Genomic DNA, 22,576 nt, shown 5'->3' with positions numbered 1-22,576 from the left:
TTTCTCGAAGGTGGCTCTGAGGGGAGCAGGGACTCTAGAAGACAGGACCGTGATTAGAGGCCGTGACAACCTCCAGCCTCCCAGGGCAACCCTACAGCCTGCAATCACATGGGAGGGGCAGGGCAGGTACCCTCTGAGTCCCCACTGCCAGCTTTAAGCCCCTGGCTGGGTTGCTGCTCTTGGAGCTGGTGACCGTGCAGCCTCAGCCAGAGGGAGAAGAACACTGGCAGCTTGGAGGAGCCAGAGCTGGAGAGAGCAAAGCTCCCCAGGCAGCAGTTCAGACCCCATCAGGGCAGGGTCAGGACATTATGCCCTGGTCACCCTTATTCCTCCAGGCTGTATACCAACAATTTGGATAACCTGGACAAATTCCTACAAACACACAATCTACTAAAACTAACTCATGAGGAAATATAAAATCTAAATAGAACTATAACTAGCAAGGGGATCAAATCTGTAGTCAGAAAGTTCCCAAAGGCCAGGACCAGATAGCTTTCACTGTTTGATTCTACCCAATCTTTTAAAGAAGAATGCTTTTCAAACACTTCCAAAAAATTAAAGAGAAGGGAACACTTCTCTTCAGTTCTATGAGTCCAACATTACTCTGATACCAAAGCCAGACAAAAATACTACCAAAAAAAACTACAGGCCAATATACCTTAGGAATATTGAAGAAAAACTCAACAAAATCAGCAGCCTATTAAAAGGATGACACACATGACCAAGTGAAACTTACTCCAGGAGCACAAGATGGTTCAACAACAACAAAAACTCAATGTAATACACCACATTAATAGAATGAAGAAGAAATTCCACATGATCATCTGAATAGATATTAACAAAACCACTTGACAAAGTTCAACACCTTCCCTGATGAAAAACGCTCAAGCTAGAAATAGAAAGAAATTTCCTCAACATCATAAAAGCCATATATTAAAAACCAATAGCTAACAACATACTCAACAGTGAAAGACTGAAAGTTTTACCCCTAAGATCAGGAACAGACCGAGGATGCCCACTTTTTCTATTTCTATTCGGCATAATACTAGAAATTCTAGACAGAGCAATTAGGTCAGAAAAAGATGGAAAAGTCATCCAAATTGGACAGAAAGAAGCAAAATTATATCTATTCACAGATGATATATGTAGAAATCTGTAAAGATGACACATACCAAAAACAAACTGTTAGAGCTAATAAATTCAAAGTCATAGAATACAAAATGAACACACAAAAATCAGCTGGAGTTCTATACATTCGCAATGGAAAACACAAAAAGGAAATTAAGAAAGCAATTCCACTTATTATAGCATCAAAAATAAAATAGGATTAATGAGGTGAAAAAGGTATACAATTAAAAAATATAAAACATTGCTGAAAGATATTAAACGTAAATAAATGGAAATATATCCCATGTTCCTAGATTAAGGTAACAATATTATCCAAAGCAATACATAGATTCAATGCAATCCCTGTCAAAATCTCAATGTTATTTTTTCAAAAAGAAAAAAAAAAACCCATCTTAAAATTCATATGAATCTCAAAGAACTGCATAACTGCCAAAATATCTTGAAAAAGAATGAAGTTGGAGAACTCACACATTTTTATTTGAAAATTTACTACAAAGCTACAGTAATCACAAAAAAGGTACTAGCATAAGCACACTCATACAGACCAATGGAATAGAGAGCCTAGAAAGAAACCTTACACATATGACCAAACAATTTTTGACAAAGGTGGTAAGACCACTCAATGGAGAAAGAAGAGTCTTTTCAACAAATGATGCTAGGAAAACTGATTATCCAGATGCAAAAGAATGAAGATGAACCCTTCTCTTACACCATATACAAAAATTAATTCAAAATAGATCGAAGACCAAAACTTAACAGTAAAGCTATAAAACTCCTAGAAGAAAAGATAGGAAAGAACTATTTCCAACACTGGATTTGGGAAAGATTTCTTGTATATGATGCCAAAAAAGCACAGGCAACAAAAGACAAAAACAGATAAATCAGACTTCATCAAAATAAAAACTTTTGTGTATCAAAGGACACTATCAAGAAGATGAAACAACAATCCACAGAGTGGGAGAAAATACTTGCAAATAATGTATCTCATAAGGGATTAACAACTAGAATATATTAAAAATTCCTATAACTAAAAAAATATTATTTGGAGCCTTATACTTTACAGTTAAAAAAAAAACTGAAAATAGATGAACCAAGCCATTGCCTCAAGAAATAACAATATAAATATGATGAAAGCTAAAATTAATGAAACAGAAAAAATTAAATGCTAGAAAATGGCCACACGTGGTGGCTCACGCCTGTAATCCCAGCACTTTAGGAGGCCAAGGTGGGCGGATCACAAGGTCAGGAGTTTGAGACCAGCTTGACCAACATGGTGAAATCCCATCTCTACTAAAAATACAAAAATTAGCCAGGCGTGGTGGCAGGTGCCTGTAATCACAGGTACACAGGAGGCTGAGGCAGGAGAATTGCCTGAACCCGGGAGGTGGAGATTGCAGTGAGCCAAGATCGCACCACGGCACTCCAGCCTGGGTGACAGAGCGAGACTCCGTCTCCAAGAAAAAAAAAGAAAAAAAAAATTCAGAGCCTAGGTTTTAAAGACCAATATAATAGTAAACATGAACGAGGAAAAAGAGAAATGAGGAAACAGTTACAAACATGGATACTGGAGATAATTATATAAGCACATAAAAATATAATACAACCGTTATATAATTGTACAAGTAAAATATGTAAGTATTATACACAACTCTGCACTGATAAAACTGAAAAATATATTTTCTTGCAAAGAACAAACCATCAAAAGTGACTTTAAAAACAACAGAAGTTCTTCAAAAAGTTAAAAATAGAATAACCATATGATCCAGCAATTCCACTTCTAGATATATATTCAGAAGAATGAAAGCAGAGCCTTGAAGTTATTTGTACACACATATTCACAGTAGCATTATTTATAATAGCCAAAAGGTGGAAACAACCAAAAAATCTACTGGCAGATAAACTTAGGTAAATAAAATGTTGGTATATATATACAATGCAATATCATTCAGCCTTAAAGAGGAAGGAAATCCTGACATGCTACAACAAGATGAATACTATTCCAGCCATAAAAAATAATGAAATCTTGTCTTTCAAGGCAACATGAATGGAACTAGAGGACATTATGCTAAGTAAAATAAGCCCATGTCAAAAAGACAAATACTGTTATCATTCCACTTATGCAAGGTAGCCAAATTCAGAGAGAGAAAGAAGGATGGTTGCAGGAGTTGTGGGTAGGGAAGAATGGAGAGATGTTGAATAGATACAGAATTTGTTTTGCAAGATGCAAAGATTTTGGAGATTGCTTGCAAAACAATGTGAAAGATAGTTCTACTATACTGTATACTTAAAAATGGTTAAGATGGTAAATTTTATGTTATGTGTATTCCACTGCATAAAAAATTTTAAAAAGAGATAGAAAAACTACATAGGTCCATAAGGAAGCTCAAATAAAAGGTGATTAATGAGTTATTTTAAATAGACAACAGGCTAGTTCTAGAAACAGCATAAGAAACCAGTAGTAGTAGTTGACTTAGGAAGAAAAGTATAAACTGAAGGTCAAGAGGGAGTAGGAGGCTTACTTTTCCACTGAATTCCCTTCCTGATGCACAGTGAAAATTCCATTATGCCAATTTATTTTTTTCTTTAAAACCAACGATAAACAAAATCAAAGGAAACCTTAAGAGCGTCTACCATTGATGATTTGACAATGAATTTCTATCTAATTGGACAATTTCCATTACTTAACTCACTCCAGGCCACAGAAAAGACTGATAGTTCCCAAATTCATAATACCAATTTAGCACCAACAAGTGTTAGAATAACTAGTACTTTCCAAAGCGATAGAAAATGCATATTATGTTAAATATACACATTTTCTAAGAAGCAGAAAGCTGAAGCACTGGAAGGAAATGTTTTATTAAGTAGCTACCCAAATAATACATTTGCCAACAGCCAACCAAGTCTACCTCACATACACACAAATGAACATACTAAAAGTAAGGATTTCCAAATATATTTCTGCTCCAAATTTAAAATGAAAGTTTAAATAACATAGAAACTATGTGATTGGATACAATTCAGCTCTAAAGCTAGAGTTCAGGGCCCTTTACCTTTTGTTCATTATTAATTTTAAATTTTTTGATTTATTTATATTTATGAAGAACATAGTAACATTTCTATAGATATAGAGATCAAAGCAAGGTAATTAGCATATCCATCATCTCATTTATCATTTCTTTGTCCTGGGAACAGTCAAAAACCTCCTCCTAGCTCTTTGAAACTCTGTAACACGTTGTTGTTAATCACGGTCATCTTACCATGGTGTAAAACACTAGAACTTGCTCTTCCTATCTAGCTGTAATTTTGAACCCTTTAACAAGTTGCTCCCTACCCTCCCTGCACCCCATCCTTCCCAGCCTGTAGTACTCTGTTCTACTTTTTACTTCTATGAGATCAACTTTTTTTTTAGCTTCCACATATGAATGTGAACACACAGTGCTTAACATTCTGTCCGTGGCTTATCTCACTTAATATAACGTCCTCCAGTTCAATCCATGTGCCTCAAAATACAGGATCTCATTCTTTTTCATGGCAGAATAGTATTCCATTGTGCATATATTCCCCTCTTTTCTTTATGCATTCATCTGTTGTTAGAGACTTAGGATGATTCCATATCTTGGCTATGGTGAATAGTGCTGCAATAAACATGGGGGTGCAGATATCTCATCAATATACTGATTTCCTTTCCTTTGGATAAATGTCCAATAATAAACTGTTGGATCACATAATTTCTATTTGCAGTTTTTTTGAGGAACCTCCACGCTATTCTCCATAGTGGCTGTACTACTTTACATTCCCACTAGCCACGTTTAAGTGTTTACTTTTCTCTACATCTTTGCCAGCATTTGCTATGTTTTATCTTTTTGATAGTAGCCATTCTAAGTGGGGTGACAGGATACCTCCATTGTGGTTTTGATTTGCATTTCCCTGATGACTAGTGATGTTGAGCTTTTTTAAAAAACATATTTGTTGGTCACGTGTCTGTCTACTTTTAAGAAATTCTATTCATGTCATTTGCCCATTTTTTAATTGGATTTTTTTGTTTTGTTTTGTTTTTTGTTTTTTTTTTTTGCTGTTGAGATGTCAGAGTTCCTAGTATATTGTGGATATTAATCCTCTGCTGGATACATACTTTGCAAATATTTTCTCCCATTCTGTAGGTTGTCTTTTCACTCTGTCAATTGTTTCCTTTGCATTAATATTAATTTTTTAAAGAAAAGTAACTTAGATGCTTGACAATATGGAATTAAAAATATGGTATCTTCAAGCTGGGCGTGGTGGTGCATGCTTATAGCTGCAGCCATGTGAAGGCTGAGGCAGAAGAGGATTGCATAAGCCCAGAAGTTTGAGACCAGCCTGGGCAATGTAACAGTAAAATTTAGTCTCTTTTTAAAAAATGGTATATTCAATTTGGGGAACACCATACAGCAGTTAAAGACAATGAGCTAGATGAACAACGGTTCTCAAACTTCAATGTGCATCACAATCACTTGCAGGACTTACTAAAAACAGCTGTGCGTGAGCCCCAGGGATTCTGATGCAGCAGGACTAGAATAGGGACCTAAGGATTTGCATTTCTCACAAGTTTCCAGGTGATGCTGCTGGTCTGAAGACCACACTTTGAGAAACACTGAACTATATACCTTTCTGTCTATCTCCCCATCCTCATAAAAATATAAAACCTAGACTGGAAGAATACACATTGAACGCTTTGCAGTGGCTGTTCCCAGGAAAGAAGAAAAAGAAATTAGTGGGATTTGTAATTAAGTGAGAATTTATGGAAGTATTACTTGTTCCCAACTTTTAAAAGCCGTATGAGGACTAAGCTCTGATTTTTTTAACTTGCCCAAATCCTACCTGTAGGGAGTCATGCCCTACAAACCAGAAATTCTCATCAGATGTGTCTTATTTGATCCTACATATCATGACTTACTTTTCAATCTGACTCTGGCATAACATTACGAGACAAGGAAAAAATATTTAGCCCCAAAATATATTTCTTGCCGTACTTTGAAATTGCCCTGCAAAGTCTGTTGTGGGAAAAATCCACATTCTACAGAGAATCCCTCTATTTTCCTTCCCTCCTTCCCAGATCCAGGAGATACTAAGAGCCAGGCACCCTTTTAGGTCTCATCAGAAACAATCTACAACCTGCTCTCTCTCTCTGGAGTCTGCTGAGAGATTCCTCTGCACAATAAAATTTGGTCTTTACATTCCTTTATCTTAACCTGGACATTCCTTTCCGTTAATCCCACGTCTTCAGATAAACTCAACCAACTGTCAACCAGAAAATGTTAAAATTTACCTATAGCCTGGAAGCCCCCACTTCGAGTTGTCCCGCCTTTCTAAACCAAACCCATGCATTTCTTAAATGTATTTGTTGATTGATGTTTCATGCCTTCCAACAAAATATAAAACCAAGCTGTACCCCAACTACTTTGGGCACATGTTCTCAGGAGCTCCTGAGGGCTGTGTCATGGGCCATGGTCCCTAGAATTTGGTTCAGAATCTCAAAATATTTTCTAGTTTGACTGTTTTCGTGGACACATATGTAAACTTCTTAAAACATGAGCAATATATCAAAATGTTAACAAGAGTACAGGGAACTGTCACATTCTTTGCACATTTCAAATATTTCTTTTTTAAAAAAGATACTATAGTCAAAAGAAACAGGTGACTAGAAAAGTATTTCCAGACTAACAATGTAGGACTACTGCTCTTAATATACAAAAAGTTCCACAAATTCCTAAGGAACTGGAAGCAACATAGCAGAGAACAGGTAAAAGAGGTAAAAAGACACTTGCAAAAGAAGATATCCAAATGGCCAGAAACATATCAACTATTTTCAAACCTCACTAACCTTAAGAATATAAATTATAATGAGATACTATCTTTATTCTCGATATTTATTTGAGAAAGTTGATGAGTGATCTCATTTGGAAAATTAATGTTTAAGTCATTAATGCTTTTTTCTTTTATATCACTTATTAAATATGAATTTTTATTCACTGTATACAGTTAACATATAATGAACATCAGCAATTTGAAGTGTACAACTTAACAAACTTTCAGAATACTCATGTAACCACAACCACGATCATGACACAGAACATTTCAAACATCACCACAGTCAATCCCCTACTGTTCCTTTGCAATAAATTTCCTCCCCTAACTCCCACTCCTGGCATCCACTCATCTGCTTTCTGTCCTGAATTTTGTCTTCTCCAGAAATTTTAAAAGAAATCACATAGTATGTCATCTCTCTTTCACTTAGCATAATATTTTTGAGATTCACACATGTTGTGAGTCAGTAGTTAGTTCCTTTTTATTGCTGAATAGTATTCCATTCTTTCAAGGTATCACTGTAGGTTTATTCATTCACCAGTTCATGGATATTTGGGCTGTGTGCAAATTTAGGCTATGATAAATAATATGTGTACTCGAGTATGCATCCTTGAGTGAAGGTATATGCCTTTGTGTGAATCTTTATTTTCATATTATAGGTTTACATAATTTTCATTTTCTTCAAGGTTGTAATTTGCCTTCAAGAGTTGTATACATGGATTAATATTCACAGATATAAATGTTAAAACATATTCACACATATTCTTGTTCCTTATTGTCATTTTATGCTTGAAAATTTATTACATATTTTTAATGCTAGTATCTACTGTTTGCTTCCTTTTCTGAATGACATTTTTTCAGCTTTATTGAGGTATGATTGAAAAATAAAAATTGTATATATTTTAGGTGTACAAAACATGATGTTCTGATAAACTTATACATTCTAAAATGAGTACCACAATCAAGGTAATTAATATATCCATCACGTCACACAGTTTACCTCTAAAAGAGAAGGGAAGATTACTTGAGATAAAATATTCTTACCTTATTAGTGTGGCAAAAATTTTAAAGATTGAAAAACAGCTATTCCTGATAAAAATGCAGGAAAATAGGCAATTCAGTGGGGATGAAACTGTGACCTGCTGCAACTACTGGGTAACATAAATCTGGTAATAACTATTACAAATTTTAAATGCAAATGCTCTTGACACAGAAACCCCAGATTTGGGATTCTAGTCTATAGAATTAAGAGGATCAGTTAACAAGAATATATGAACAAGAGATTTATTAAGGCTGAGCTATAGTGTCAAAACACTGCAAACCTCTGAATATCCACCCATTCAGTGAAATGGATGAGTAAATGAGGCTTATTTGTGTAACAGAATGTTACCTAATATTGAAAAGAATGTGTTAGATCTCTATCGACTATTTTGAGGAACAGCTAAAATATTTTCTTAAATAAAGCAAGATACAAAGTAATGTGCATAAAATAATTTCATTTTAAAATACAACCACAACCATCCTACGTGTGTGTATTTTGCATTTGAATGTATAGGTAAGTAGACGTGAGTGGAAGGATACACATCAGCCAATAACACTAATAAGCTCAGTGAGAATGTCAGTAGAAAAGGGTAAGAATACTACTGTATTATTTCATTTTTTGTTTTTTGAGATGGAGTCTTGCTCTGTTGTCCAGTCTAGAGTGCAGTGGCATGATCTCAGCTCACTGCAACCTCTACCTCCCGGGTTCAAGCAATTCTCCCTGCCTCAGCCTCCTGAGTAGCTGGGATCACAGGTGCCTGCCACCACATCTAGCTACATTTTTTTTTTTTTTTTTGTAATACATTTTTTAAAACACATTTTTTAGCCAGGCATGGTGGCTCACACTTGTAATCCCAGCACTTTGGGAGGCCAAGGCAGGTGGATCACCTGAGGGTGGGAGTTCAAGACCAGCCTGACCAACATGGAGAAACTCCATCTCTACTATAAATACAAAATTAGCCGGGCATGGTGGCACATGCCAGTAATCTCAGCTATTCGGGATTACATGCAGGTCCACTGCAAGGCCAGGGTTCAGACCAGGCCCAGAGCAGGGCTGGGGCAGGGCCACGGCCGGGACCAGGAAAGGGCAATGTCAAGACAAGGGCCATGGCAGGACCAGCAATGGGGCTAGGGCCAGGACAGGGACAGGGCCAGGGCCAGGGCTAGGGCCAGAATAACAGGGTCAGGGTAAGGCCAGGGCAAATTAGGGCCAAGACAGCATCAGGACCAGGGCTGGGCCAGGGTATGGCCTTAACTAGCAAAGGGCCAGGGCAACGGCCAGGGTCCATGCCAGTGCCAGCGCCGGTCCAGGGCAGGGGCAGGGCCATGGCCAGGTCTAGGACAAGGCTGGGGCAGGGCCAAGATCCGGGTAAGGGTCAGCACAAGACTAGAGCAGAGCCAGGGGAAGGGCAGGGCCATGGCAGAGCCAGGGCGGGGACAGGCCAAGGCAGAGCCAGGTTAAATCAGGGAGACCGAGGCAGGAGAACTGCTTGAACCTGGAAGGCAGATGTTGCAGTGAGCCAATGCATTCTAGCCTGGACAACAAGAGTGAAACTCTGTCTCAAAAAAAAAAAAAAAAAAAACAAACCTCAAAAACACACACACAAAAAATTAAATCCAGAAAGATTAAAAAATCTAAACTTTAAAATCTAGAAAACATCAGACAAAAATTAAAAAGTATACTTCAAAAATGTTGGTACATGCCAGACAAAAAGGCATGTGAATGATGCCATTTATACGAAATGTCTAGTTGAGAGTAAGTAAATCCACAGAGACAAAAAACTACAATAGTGGTTGCCAAGGGCTGCGAGGGGAGGGGGACAGGGAGTGACTACTAACAGGTTTCTTTTTGGGAAGATGAAAATGTTCTGCACAGAATCAGTGGTGATTGATGATTGTACAGCTTTGTTAATCCAGGGCCTGGGCCAGGGAAGGGCCAGTGCAAGGGCACGGCCAGGACAGGGCAGGGACAGGGTAGCACAGGGCCAAGACAGGGCCAGAATGGGGTCAGGGCAGGGCTGGGACAGGCCAGGTAGTGGTAGGGCAGGTCCAGGGCAGGGCCAGGCCAAATGCCAAGGCCATGCCCAGAGCAGGGCCAAGGCAGAGGCACGGCCATGGCATGGCAGGGCCAGAGTAGCACAAGGTCAAGGAAAGGCCAGGAAAAGCGGGAGCCTTGGCAGGGCCAGGGCCAAGGTAGTGCCAGGCCCAGGGCACGGCCAGAAGCAGGGCAGGACCAGAGCCAGATCAGGACCAGGGCCAAGTCAGGGTCAGGGATATGGCAGGACCAGTGGCAGGGTAAGGACAATGGCAGGACCAGGGGCAGGGCCATGGGCATGGCCAAGTCAGGACCAGGGCCAAGGCAGGGCCCCAACATGGGCAGCGTTGGGCAGGGCAGGGCCAAGGTAGTGCAGTGACCAGTCAGGGCTGGGCCAGGGCAGGACCAGAACTGGGACAGGGCCAGGACTAGGACATAACGGGAGCAGGATCACGGCCAAAGAAAAACCAGGGGCAGGGTCACAGCCAGGGACAAGTCAGGACCAAGACCAGGGCCCAAAGCAGGGCAGAACCAGGGCCGGGGCAGGGACATGGCAGGACCAGGGCCAGCAGAGGGTCAGGGAAGGGCTAGGGTAGCACAGGGCCAAGGCAAGCCAGGTTCAGTGTAGAGCAAGGAATGGGTCAGGGTATGGCAGAGCAGGGACACTAAGTCCAGGGCCAGAGCCAGGTCTGGGACATGGACAGGGCAGGCCAGAAACATGGTAGGACCAGAAAGGGGCCAGGGCCAGGGCAAGCACCAGAGAAGGACCAGGGAAAAAACATGGCCAGGGAGGGTCCAGGGCAAGGGCAGGGATAAAGAAGGACCAGGGAAAAAACATGACCCCCTAGGGAGGGTCCAGGGTAAGGGCAGGGCCAGGGCAGAACCAGAGCCAGGGCATGCCAAAGGCAAGGTCATGGCAGGGCAAGGCCAGGGTAGGGCAGGGCCAGGGGAGGGTGAGGGGAGGGTCAGGGCGAGTTCAGGGCCAGGGCAGGACTAAGATAGCACAGGGCCAGGGCAGGGGCCAGGGTCAAGGCATGGCCAGTGTGGGGCCTGGGCATTGTCAGGGCCAGGGGCCAGACTCAGGACAAAGCTAGGACAGAGGCCAGACCAAGGACAAAGCTGGACCAGGGAAGGCCAAGGCCAGGTAGAAAAGGCCAGGGTAGAAAAGGCCAGGATAAGAGAAGGCCAGGGTAGGGCCAGGGCCAACGCAGGGCAGGGCTACAGTAACACAGGGCATGGCCAAAAACACGGCAGGGCTATAGTAGTAGCAGGACTGGCAACAGGGCCAGGGCAAGGGCTGGACCAGAGCATGGTGGGGACAATACAGGACCAGGACAGAGAATGGCAAGGCAGGTCCAAGGCCATGTCATGGACATGGCAGGCCCAGGGTCAGGCCAGGGCAGGGCAAGGACAAGACTGGGGAGAAGGCAGGGTGGGGGTCAAGGCAGTGTCAGGGCTGAGCAGGACCAGTGCAAGGTGAGGGCAAGGCCAGGACATAGAAGGGCAGAGCAGGACCAAGGAAGGGCCAGAAGAGGGCCAGGGCAGGGTCAGGGCCAGAACAAGGGTACAGCCAGGGCCAGGAACACGGTAAGACCAGGGCTGGGCCCAGGATGGGACATGCAAGGCAGAGCATGTACAAGGCAGGGCCAGAGCCAGGCCATAGAGAGGAGAGGACCAGCACCAAGGCAGAGGCAGGGTAGTTCCAGGGCTGAGCAGGGTCAGGGCAGGTCGAGGGTTGAGGCAGAGCTAGGGCCAAGGCAGGGCCACGGCAGCACCAGGACAGGGGGCAAGGCGATGGCAGTACTGGGCCACGGCAACGCCTGGTCAACTCCAGGACAGGGCCAGAAGCAGGACAGGGCCAGGGTCAATGCTCAGGCCAGGGACAGGGCATGGCAGGAAGTGCCAGAGCAGGGCTGGGCCAACATTGGGGCAGGGCAAATCAGGGCCAGGACACCTCCAAGTCTAGCTCTGGCCCTGCCTTGGCCCTGGCCCCTTCCAGGCCTGACGTTGTCCCCGACCCTGCCCAAACCATGCCCTATGTATTTGACCAGTGTTTTGTAACGAGAATCCTACAAAAAACTTTAATAAGCTATTTTTGTGCATTTTTAGTAGAGATGGAGTTTCACAGTGTTGTCCAGGCTGGTCCCAATCTCCCGAGCTCGAGCCATCCCCCTGCCTTGGCCTCCCAAAGTGCTGGGAGTAATCTGGCCAAGTACTTAACCTCTTTAGGTCTGTTTCCTATGTTAGGAAAATGGGGATCCCATGAGTACCTAGCACATAGAGTAATTGTGAGAATCAATGCCTCCCAAAGACACGTATTTATAAAATTACACTCATAGAACACTACCGGAAGCAAAGAAAATAGAAGTTAAAATTTAGAAATGATTTACTACAAATATTATTGCTATTATAAACAATATAATACAGATATTATTATTACTACTATAGTTACCTTAAAAATATAAAAGAAAATTTGTAAATAATAGCCTAATATAATCTCTCCTGCTCTACCCTGGCTCAGCCCTAGCGCTGCCTCTGCCCCTAGTCTTACCATATCCCTGGCCCTGACCCTTCCCTGGCCCTGCCGCTGCCCTGGCCCTTCCCATCTTCAGGCCTTACCAAGGCCCTATCCTGGACCTGACCCTGGCCTGGCCTGATCCTGACCCTGTCCCCCTACCCCAGGGAAGTGGAAGGGCAGAGCCAGGGAAGGGCTGGGGCAAATAAGGGACAGGACACATCCAAATCCAAGAAAACGCCAGGGCCATGACAGAGCCAGGGCGAGTCCTTGGCAGGGCCAGGTTCCAGGCCAGGGCCATGAAAGGGTCAAGGCAGGGTCACTGTATGGCCACGGTCCAGGTCAAAGCCAGAACAGTGGCAGGGTCAGGCCTGCATAAGGGCAGGACCAGGGCCAGGGCCAGGGCTGTGCCAGGACAGAACAAGAGCAGAGCAAGGCAGGACCACAGCCAGGCATTAGAGAGAGTAGGGCAAATGCCAAGGCAAGACCAGGGCAGTGCCAGGGCTGAGGCAAGGTCAGGGAAGGTCCAGGGCTGAGTCACTGCTAGAACCAAGACAAGAGCAAAGGCCGGGGCAGATCTAGGGCACAAGCAAGGCAGGCTAGGGTAGGGCAATAGCAAGACCAGGCAATGGCAGGGCCAGTCCAGGATAGAACAGGGTACAGGCAGGGCAGGGCCAGGGCCAGGGCCACAGCTGGGGCAGGACAAGGACCAGGATCAGAGTCCAGGCCAGGGCAGGGGTATGGCCAGGGCAGAGGTAGGGCCAGAGGCAGGGTCTAGGCAGGGCCAAGGCAGGTCCATTGAGGGCCGGGGTTCAGACCAGGGCCGGGGCAGGGCCGGGGCAGGGCCGGGGCAGGGCCAGGGCCAGGACCAGGAAAGGGCAATGTCAGGAACACGGCCATGGCCAACTTAGCTAGAGCCAGGACAGAGACAGGGTCAGGGGTGGGGCCAGAATAGCATGCCAGGGTAGGGCCAGGGCAAATTAGGGCCAGGACAGGGACAGGAGGAGGGCTGGACCAGGGTATGACTTAAGTAGCCAAGAGCCAGGTCCGGGGTCCATGCCAGTGCCGGCGCCGGCCCAGGGCAGGGGCAGGGCCATGGCCAGGTCAGGGACAAGGGTGGGGCAGGGTCAGGTTCTCGGTCAGGATAAGCACAAGACCAGGGCAGAGACAGGGAAGGGGCAGGGCCATGGTAGGGCCAGGAGAGGGACGGGCCAAGGCAGAGCAAGATTAAACCAGGGACAGGATACCTTCAAATCCACTTCAGGGCCAGGGTCAGGCCAGGGCCAGGGCCAGGACAGGACCAAGACAGGGCCAGGGCCACGACTGTCAGGATCACTGGCAGGGCCAGGGCCATGGCACGACCAGGGTCAGGAGCAGTGGTCAATGCCGGGCCAAGGCCAGAGCAAGGACCAGGTTTGCACTAGGGCCAGTGTGAGGGCCAAGGCGGGGTCAGGGCAGGGCCAAAGGCAGGGCAGAGCCAGGGCAGGGTGGAGCAGGCCCAGGGTAGCACTGGGTAAAGGCAGGGCATGACCAACCAGGGCAGGTCTATGGCTGTGACAGGGCCAGGGCCAGGGCCAGGGCCAAGGCAGGGCCAAGACAGTGACAGCTCCAGGGCAGGGCCGAGGTTAGGACCACGGACACGTCCAAGGCCAGTGCCAGGGCAAGGGCAGGGTCAGGGCCAGGGTCATCTAAGAACCAAGGACAAAGCCAGGCCCAGAGCAGAGCCAGGATGGGTACTTGGCAAGGCTAGGGTCTGGGACAGGCCACAACCAGGGCCAGGGCCACAACCAGGTCTGTGCTATGGCCAGGTCCAGCACAGTGCCCAGGCAAGGGTAGGGTCAAGGCCAAGGTAGGGCCAGCGCAGGGTCAAAGCTAGAGTAGGGCCAAGGCAGGACCAGGGCAGGCAAGGCAGGGCCAGGAAAGCATAGGGCCAAGGCAGGGCAGGGCCAGGACAGTGCCAAGACCTGAGCAGGGCCAGGGAACAGCCAGGACAGGGACAGGGCCATGGCCATGGCCTGGGCAGGACCAGGTTCGGGACAGTAGCAAAACAAGGGCAACAACAGTGCAGGTTCTTGGCACAGCCAGGGTCCAGAACAGTGTCAGGGCAGGGCCAAGGCAGGGTCTGGGCCATGGGAAGACGAGCAACAGGGCTGGGGCTCTTCCAGTGACAGGACCAGAGTCAGGGCAAGGGCCAGGGCAGTGCAAGGCCAGGGTAGGGCCAGGCATTTCACAGTCAGGGCCAGGAAAGAACCAGGGCAAGGTCTGAAGCAGGGCAGGGCCAGAGCCAGGACAGGTCCAGGGCAGGTCCATGACAGGGCAGGGGCTGCGTAAGGGCAAGGGCAGGGCCAGAGCAAGGTAAGGGTCAGGGCCAAGGCCAGGATAGGGACAGGGCAAGAAATATGGCAGGACCAAGGGCAATGCCAAGGCCAGGGCTGAGTCAGGGCAGGGCAGGGCATGGAATGGCCAGCACAGGACACGACAAAAGGCAGTCCATAGAAAGAGCAGGGCTGATGCCAGTAAGGACCAGGCTAGTGCCAAGGCTGAGGTAGTGTCATGGCATGCACAGGGCGGGGCCAGGGCCGGAATCGAGCCAGGGCATAGCCAAGGCACGGTAGGGCAGGGCAATGCCACAGCCGGGTCAGTACCAGGAGAGGGCAGAACAGGGCAAGGTGATGGTAGGGGCAGGGCAAGGACAGGCCAAGGCAGAGCCAGGTCACTCCAGGGCCAGGACACCTCCAAGTCCACTTCAGGGCCAGGGCTATGAAGGACAAAGGCCAGGGCCAGGGTCAGGGCCAAGTCGGGGCTAGGGCCAGGTCCAGAGGAGGGCCTTGCGAAGACTAGGGTGAGGGACAAGGTAGGGCCAGGGCAGGCTGATGACACATCCAGTGCATGGCAGGGTAGGGTGGTGGCAAGACCAGGGGCAGACCACTGCCAACTCAGGGCCAGGTTTCGAAAGGCCATGGCCAGGGCACAGCCAGGAAAGGGTCTGGGTCAGGGCCAGGACCAAGGCAGAGCAGGGCCAGGGCCATGGCAGAGTCGGGCCAAGTCCTTGACAGGACCAGGTTCCAGGCCAGGGCCAGGGCAGAGGCAGGGGCAGGGTCTGGATAAGGGCAAGGCCAGGGATACGGTAGGACCAGGGCTAGGGCTAGGGCCCGGGCTAAGCCAGAACAAGGCCAGGGCCAGGCCATAGTGAGGACAGGGCAAAGGCCAAGGCAGGGTCAGAGCAGGTCCAGGGAGAGGCCAGGGCCAGCCAGGGCCAGGGCACAACCAGGGCAGTGCAAGGCAGGTCAATGGCACCACTGTGCCATGACAGGGCAAAGTCAGTGCCAGGAGAGGGCACAACAGGCAGGGCCATGGTGGGGCCAGGGCAGGGATGGGCCAAGGCAGGGCCAGAACAAATCTGGGCCAGGACACCTCCAAGGCCAGGTCAAGGCCAGAACAGGAGCAGGACCATGACCACTAGCAGGGCCAGTGCCATGACAGGACCAGGGTCAGGACAAGAGGCAGGGCCAAGACAGTCCATGTAACAGTAGGGCAGGGCCAAGGCAAGGCAGGGCATTACAGGGCCAGGTCCACGGCAGTGGCAGCGCAAAGCCAGGCCCATTGCCTATGCAACAGCCCACCCTACAAGGCTTCTACCACCTGGCCACTGCCGCAGCCCGGCCATTCTTGTAAGCCTGACCCCCAACCCTGGCTGTAGCCGCCTGACCTCCTAGCGTGGTCACTCTCCTACCGTTCCAGCACGCTGCAGTCTCCATCGCTGCCACCCACCATCAGCGAGGCAAGCCGTGGTGTCACAGGCTCCAGGTGTCTCCTCCTCCTCCTGGCACAGAGCAGCTGGGCAGGCAAAGCCAGAAAAGCCTAGAGGAAGATGCGAGGGGTGGTATTATTAAGAGCCTCAACTTTTCATGCCAGGGACTGGGTGGCAGGGGCCAGTTTCAGCAAAGGCACTCGCACCCACCCTCCAAAGTTCATCCTCTCCTTTTGGCCCAAGCTGGCCAGGAACTGGGGCCTGGAGTGGGTGCTGGAGACACCACAGCACCCAGCTCCCCACTCCACAGGAACCACTGGGCCCACTGGGGCTGCAATCCTCGGGGAACAGGAGCAGCAGAAAAATTCAGACCCAGCCCAGCCCTCCACACCCAGTTGCCAATTCCTGTTCTGGATGTCTCCACGCACAGGGCCCTGTCCCCCATGGTGTCTGCTACTCCATACCCGGGGCTCCTGGCAGCCTCTAAGGCACAGACCCAGAGTGCATGGGCCCAGGAGCCACGGTGGGTGTGGGGGCTCTGCCACGCTCAGGATTCCCACGGAAACACTGTGCGCCTGCCGTGCTCCAGTATGAGCAAGAGTAGGTGGCCCTCTGGAGTGCGGCATCCAGGGAGAGCAGAACCGCTCCTTCCTTGGATGCCACACTGTTGCTGCCAACTCTGCTGACTGCTGCCAGCAGTGCAGCCCCTGATAGCACCGAACTCTACCCCGCTTCACGGCCAGTCCTGCCCTCAATAGCGCACCCCACCTCCACCCCCCAACGCCGCCACTAGCGTATACCCGACAGTGCGTTTACCTGTCCTCCTCCATAGGCATTGTGGCCCCAGAAAGTGCCTATAACCCACCCCCTGTACTGTAGGCAGCCCTCTACAGTGCTGCCAACTAGTACCCCCAATGCAGGCAATGACACCCTGGATAGTGCCCCCAACCCACCCCACACTGCGAAAAGTGCAGCCCCGATAGCCCCTGCCCTACCACTCTGGTCATGCTGCAGTCTCTGTCACCGCCACCACCAACCACAGTGAAGGAAGCCACTGAGCCGCAGGCTCTAGCACTCAGCAGCCAGGCCCGGAGCAGCTCTCGCTGATGGCCGGCTCCTACCACTCCAACCACGCTGCTGTCTCCATGGCCATCTTCTTTGACTACAAAGGAATAAAACTAGGTATCAGTAAGAAGAGTAATTTTGAAAACCATACAATCACATGGAAGTTAAACAATACACTCCTGAATGAATGACTAGTGGGTCAATGAAGATACTAAGACAGAAATTGAAAAATTTTATGAAACAAATGGTAATGAAAACACAATACAGCAAAACTTACGTTACACAGAAAGCAGTACAAAGGCAGAGATTTATAGCTAGAAGTGCCTACCATCCAAACAAAAGAAAAACTTCAAATAAACAATATATCTTAAAGAACTAGTAAGGACAAACTAAACCCAAAAGAAGAAAATAAGAAAATAAGATCACAGCAGAAATAAAATTTAAATAAAAAAGTACAAAAGATTAAACAAAAAGTTGGTTTTCTGGAAAGCTAAACAAAATTGACAAACTTTTAACCAGGCCAAGAAAAAACACAAGATTCAAACAAAATCAACAGATAAAAAAAGAAGACATTACAACTGATACTTCAGAAATTCAAAGGATCATAACTGGCTATCATACGCCAACAAATTGGAAAGCCTAGTAGAAATTGACAAATTTCTAGACGCATACAACCTGCTTAGGTTGAACAGTAAAAACGTGCAAGACCAGAACAGATTGGTAACAAGTAATGAGATTGAAGCCATCAGAAATATAAGTAACATGAACATTTTCTCCACCGCATAAGCCTAAATCAGACTGAAAAACTTCACCGATACTTAACAGCCCAGTACTAATAAATACAAACAAGCCAGTACTTCCCATACTGTTAACCCGACACAGGCATGCCTTAAGGAAAGGTTAAAATAAAGTAAAAGGAACTCAGCAAACTCAACCCCACCTGTTTACCAAAAACATCACCTCTAGCATTACCAGTATTAGAGGCACTGCCTGCCCAGTGACACATGTTTAACGGCCGCGGTACCCTGACCGTGCAAAGGTAGCATAATCACTTGTTCCTTAAATGGGGACTCGCATGAATGGCACCACGAGGGTTCAACTATTTCTTACTTTCAACCAGTGAAATTGACCTGCCCGTGAAGAGGTGGGCATGAAACAATAAGACGAGCAGACCCTATGGAGCTTTAATTTATTAATGCAATTAAAACTACATAAATCTACCGACCCATATACCACTACACCTGCATTAAAAATTTTGGTTGGGGTGAACTCGGAGCATAACTAAACCTCCGAACAACCTATGCTAAGGCTACACAAGCCAAAACGGACTAACACCTATAATTGATCCAATAACTTGACCAACGGAACAAGTTACCCTAGGGATAACAGCGCAATCCCATTCCAGAGTCCATATCGACAATAGGGTTTACGACCTCAATGTTGGATGAGGACATCCTAATGGTGCAGCAGCTATCAAGGGTTCGTTTGTTCAACGATTAAAGTCCTACGTGATCTGAGTTCAGACCGGAGCAATCCAGGTCAGTTTCTATCTATTCTATATTTCTCCCTGTACAAAAGGACAAGAGAAATAAGGCCCACTTCATAAAGTGCCCTCATTCCATAGATGACCTAATCTCAATCTAACAAAATAACACCCACTCAACCCAAAAACAGGGTTTGTTAAGATGGCAGAGCCCGGCAATTGCATAAAATTTAAAACTTTACAATCAGAGGTTCAACTCCTCTTCTTAACACCGTATCAACAACAAACCTTCTACTCCTTGTTATATCTGTACTAGCTGCTATGGCATTTCTCACGCTTATTGAACGAAAATTATTAGGCTATATACAATTACGCAAAGGGCCAAATATTGCTGGCCCTTATGGATTACTACAACCCTTTGCTGACGCAATAAAATTATTCGCCAAGGAGCCCTTAAAACCTTCAACATCTACTACCATTCTCTATATTACTGCACCAGCCTTGGCCTTTTCCATTGCTCTTCTCCTATGAACTCCTCTCCCTATACCCCACCCACTAATTAACTTTAACCTGGGACTTTTATTTATCCTAGCTACATCTAGCCTAACCGTCTACTCTATTTTATGATCAGGATGAGCATCAAACTCAAACTATGCACTAATCAGAGCACTACGAGCTGTCACCCAAACAATTTCATATGAAGTTACTCTCGCTATTATTCTCTTGTCAATCTTATTGATAAGCAGCTCATTTAATCTTCATATACTTATCACAACACAAGAGTATCTCTGACTCCTCCTACCATTATGACCCCTGACTACAATATGATTCACTTCCACATTAGCTGAAACAAACCGAGCTCCCTTTGGCCTCACAGAAGGCGAATCAGAACTAGTCTCGGGCTTTAACATTGAATATGCCGCAGGTCCATTCGCTCTGTTCTTTATGGCTGAATACATAAATATTATTATAATAAATGCTCTAACAACCACAATCTTCCTAGGCACATTGTACTCTATTCACTCCCCAGAACTATTTACGACATGCTTTCCCACCAAAACACTTTTCCTAACCTCTTTATTTTTATGAATCCGAACAGCATACCCCCGATTCCGTTATGATCAACTCATACACTTACTATGAAAAAACTTCCTCCTACTCACACTAGCCCTTCTCATATGACATATCTCAACACCTATTGCAATCTCCAACATCCCCCCTCAGACCTGGAAATATGTCTGACAAAAGAGTTACTTTGATAGAGTAAATGACAGAGGCCCTAACCCTCTTATTTCTAGGATTATAGGTATCGAACCTACCCCTGAGAACCCAAATTTCTCCGTGCTACCCACCAGACTCCATCCTAAAGTAAGGTCAGCTAAATAAGCTATCGGGCCCACACCCCGAAAATGTTGGTTATACCCTTCCTGTACTAATTAATCCACTAGCTCAACTTATTATTTACTCCACCATAATCACAGGTACTCTCATTACGTCACTAAGCTCACACTGATTCCTCGCCTGAGCAGGCTTAGAAATAAATATACTAGCCTTCACCCCAATCCTAATCAAAAAGACAAGCCCCCGTTCTACAGAAGCCGCTACTAAATATTTCCTAATACAAGCCACCGCATCTATAATTCTCATAATAGCAGTCATCTCCAACAACCTGCTCTCTGGATGCTGGACCATAACAAGCAACATCAACCAACTTTCATCTTTAATTATAACAACAGCCCTAGTCATAAAACTAGGGATAGTTCCTTTCCACTTCTGAGTCCCAGAAGTCACTCAAGGGACATCCTTAATTTCCGGCCTACTCCTCCTCACATGACAAAAACTAGCCCCCATCTCAATTATATATCAAATATACCCCTCAACTAATGCAAGCATTCTCCTAACCCTCTCAACTCTATCTATTATAGTTGGCAGTTGAGGGGGCCTTAACCAAACAGAAGTACGCAAAATTATAGCACACTCTTCAATTACTCACATGGGCTGAATAATAATAACACTAATTTACAACCCAAATGTCACAATCTATTACCTAGCTATATACATTATTATAACAACCACTAGATTCCTAGCTCTCAACCTAAACTCAAACACCACAACTCTCATACTATCTCACGCTTGAAACAAACTAACCTGATTAATACCATTAATATCATCTGCTCTCCTATCTATAGGAGGCTTACCCCCACTAACCGGCTTCCTGCACAAATGAATTACCATCCAAGAACTCACAAAAAACAATAACTTCACCATTCCCACCATTATAATTATCATAACCCTACTCAACCTATACTTTTACATACACCTAATCTACACCACTTCCATAACACTACTTCCTACATCCAACAATACAAAAATAAAGTGACAATTCGAAAGCACAAAACCCACACTTCTCATCCCCTCACTCATTATCCTCACCACCCTCCTCTTACCAATTTCCCCACTGACCTTAGCCATCTTCTAGAAATTTAGGTTAAGTAAGACCAAGGGCCTTCAAAGCCCTTAGTAAGTCAAACCATGCTTAATTTCTGAGACACATAAAGACTGCAGATTCTGCTCTGCATCAACTGAATGCAAATCAATTACTTTAATTAAGCTAAGCCCTTACTAGATTAATGGGACTCAAACCCACAAAATTTTAGTTAACAGCTAAATACCCTAACCAACTGGCTTTAATCTACTTCTCCCGCTGCAGGGGAAAAAAGGCAGGAGAAGCCCCAGCAGAAATTAGCTGCTCCTTTGAATTTGCAATTCAACATGAAAATCACCTCGGGGCTGGTAAAAAGAGGACTTAATCTCTGTCTTTAGGTTTACAGCCTAATGCTTACTCAGCCATTTGACCCGCCTCCCCTTCCTTTTTCCCACCTATGCTCGTCTACCGTTATTCTCAACAAACCATAAAGATATTGGAACTCTTTACCTACTGTTCGGCACATGAGCTGGAATCATAGGCACAGCTCTAAGCCTTCTTATTCGAGCTGAATTAGGTCAACCAGGCAACCTACTAGGCAAGGACCATATCTATAATGTTATTGTTACAGCCCATGCATTCGTCATAATCTTCTTTATAGTCATACCCATCATAATTGGAGGCTTCAGAAATTGATTAGTACTTCTAATGATTGGTGCCCCTGACATAGCATTCCCTCGCCTAAATAATATAAGTTTCTGACTTCTTCCCCTCCTTTCTACTATTACTGGCATCTGCCATAGTGGAAGCCGGTGCTGGAACAGGCTGAACAGTTTATCCTCCTTTAGCAGGAAATTTCTCCCACCCAGGAGCTTCTGTAGATCTAACTATCTTCTCACTTCACCTAGCAGGCATCTCCTCCATTCTAGGAGCTATCAATTTCATTACCACTATCATTAATATAAAACCCCCTGCAATATCTCAATATCAAACCCCCTTATTTATTTGATCAGTATTAATCACAGTCATCCTTCTACTCCTCTCCCTACCAGTACTAGCTGCCAGCATTACTATACTACTAACAGACCGAAATCTAAACACCACCTTCTTTGATCCTGCTGGAGGAGGGGATCCTATCTTATATCAACACTTATTCTGATTCTTCAGCCATCCCGAAGTCTATATCCTCATTCTGCCTGGGATTGGGATAATTTCCCATATTGTAACATATTACTCCGGAAAAAAAGAACCATTTGGCTATAGGTATAGTTTGAGCTATAATATCAATT

General features: G+C 45.8%; 1 protein-coding gene across 2 annotated transcripts in view; it reads right to left on the bottom strand.

Annotated features, from left to right (window-relative positions):
• Positions 1–22,576, bottom strand: part of LOC139358617 (dopamine beta-hydroxylase-like) — a 45,182-nt gene that overhangs the window by 10,155 nt on the left and 12,451 nt on the right. For both annotated transcript variants that reach the window (XM_071079845.1, XM_071079844.1), the window contains exons 2-3: positions 17,310–17,476; positions 16,297–16,424 (exon numbers count right to left, since the gene is read on the bottom strand). In XM_071079845.1, the coding sequence (XP_070935946.1) occupies positions 16,297–16,321 (25 nt within the window). In that variant the 5' untranslated portion in view covers positions 16,322–16,424; positions 17,310–17,476. The remainder of the gene's footprint in view (positions 1–16,296; positions 16,425–17,309; positions 17,477–22,576) is intronic.

The sequence above is a fragment of the Macaca nemestrina genome, chromosome 15 (genome assembly GCF_043159975.1).
Source record: "Macaca nemestrina isolate mMacNem1 chromosome 15, mMacNem.hap1, whole genome shotgun sequence".
Classification (NCBI taxonomy): domain Eukaryota; kingdom Metazoa; phylum Chordata; class Mammalia; order Primates; family Cercopithecidae; genus Macaca; species Macaca nemestrina.
The sequence above is the reverse complement of the archived record's forward strand: the minus strand, read 5'-3'. Positions and strand labels throughout refer to the sequence as shown.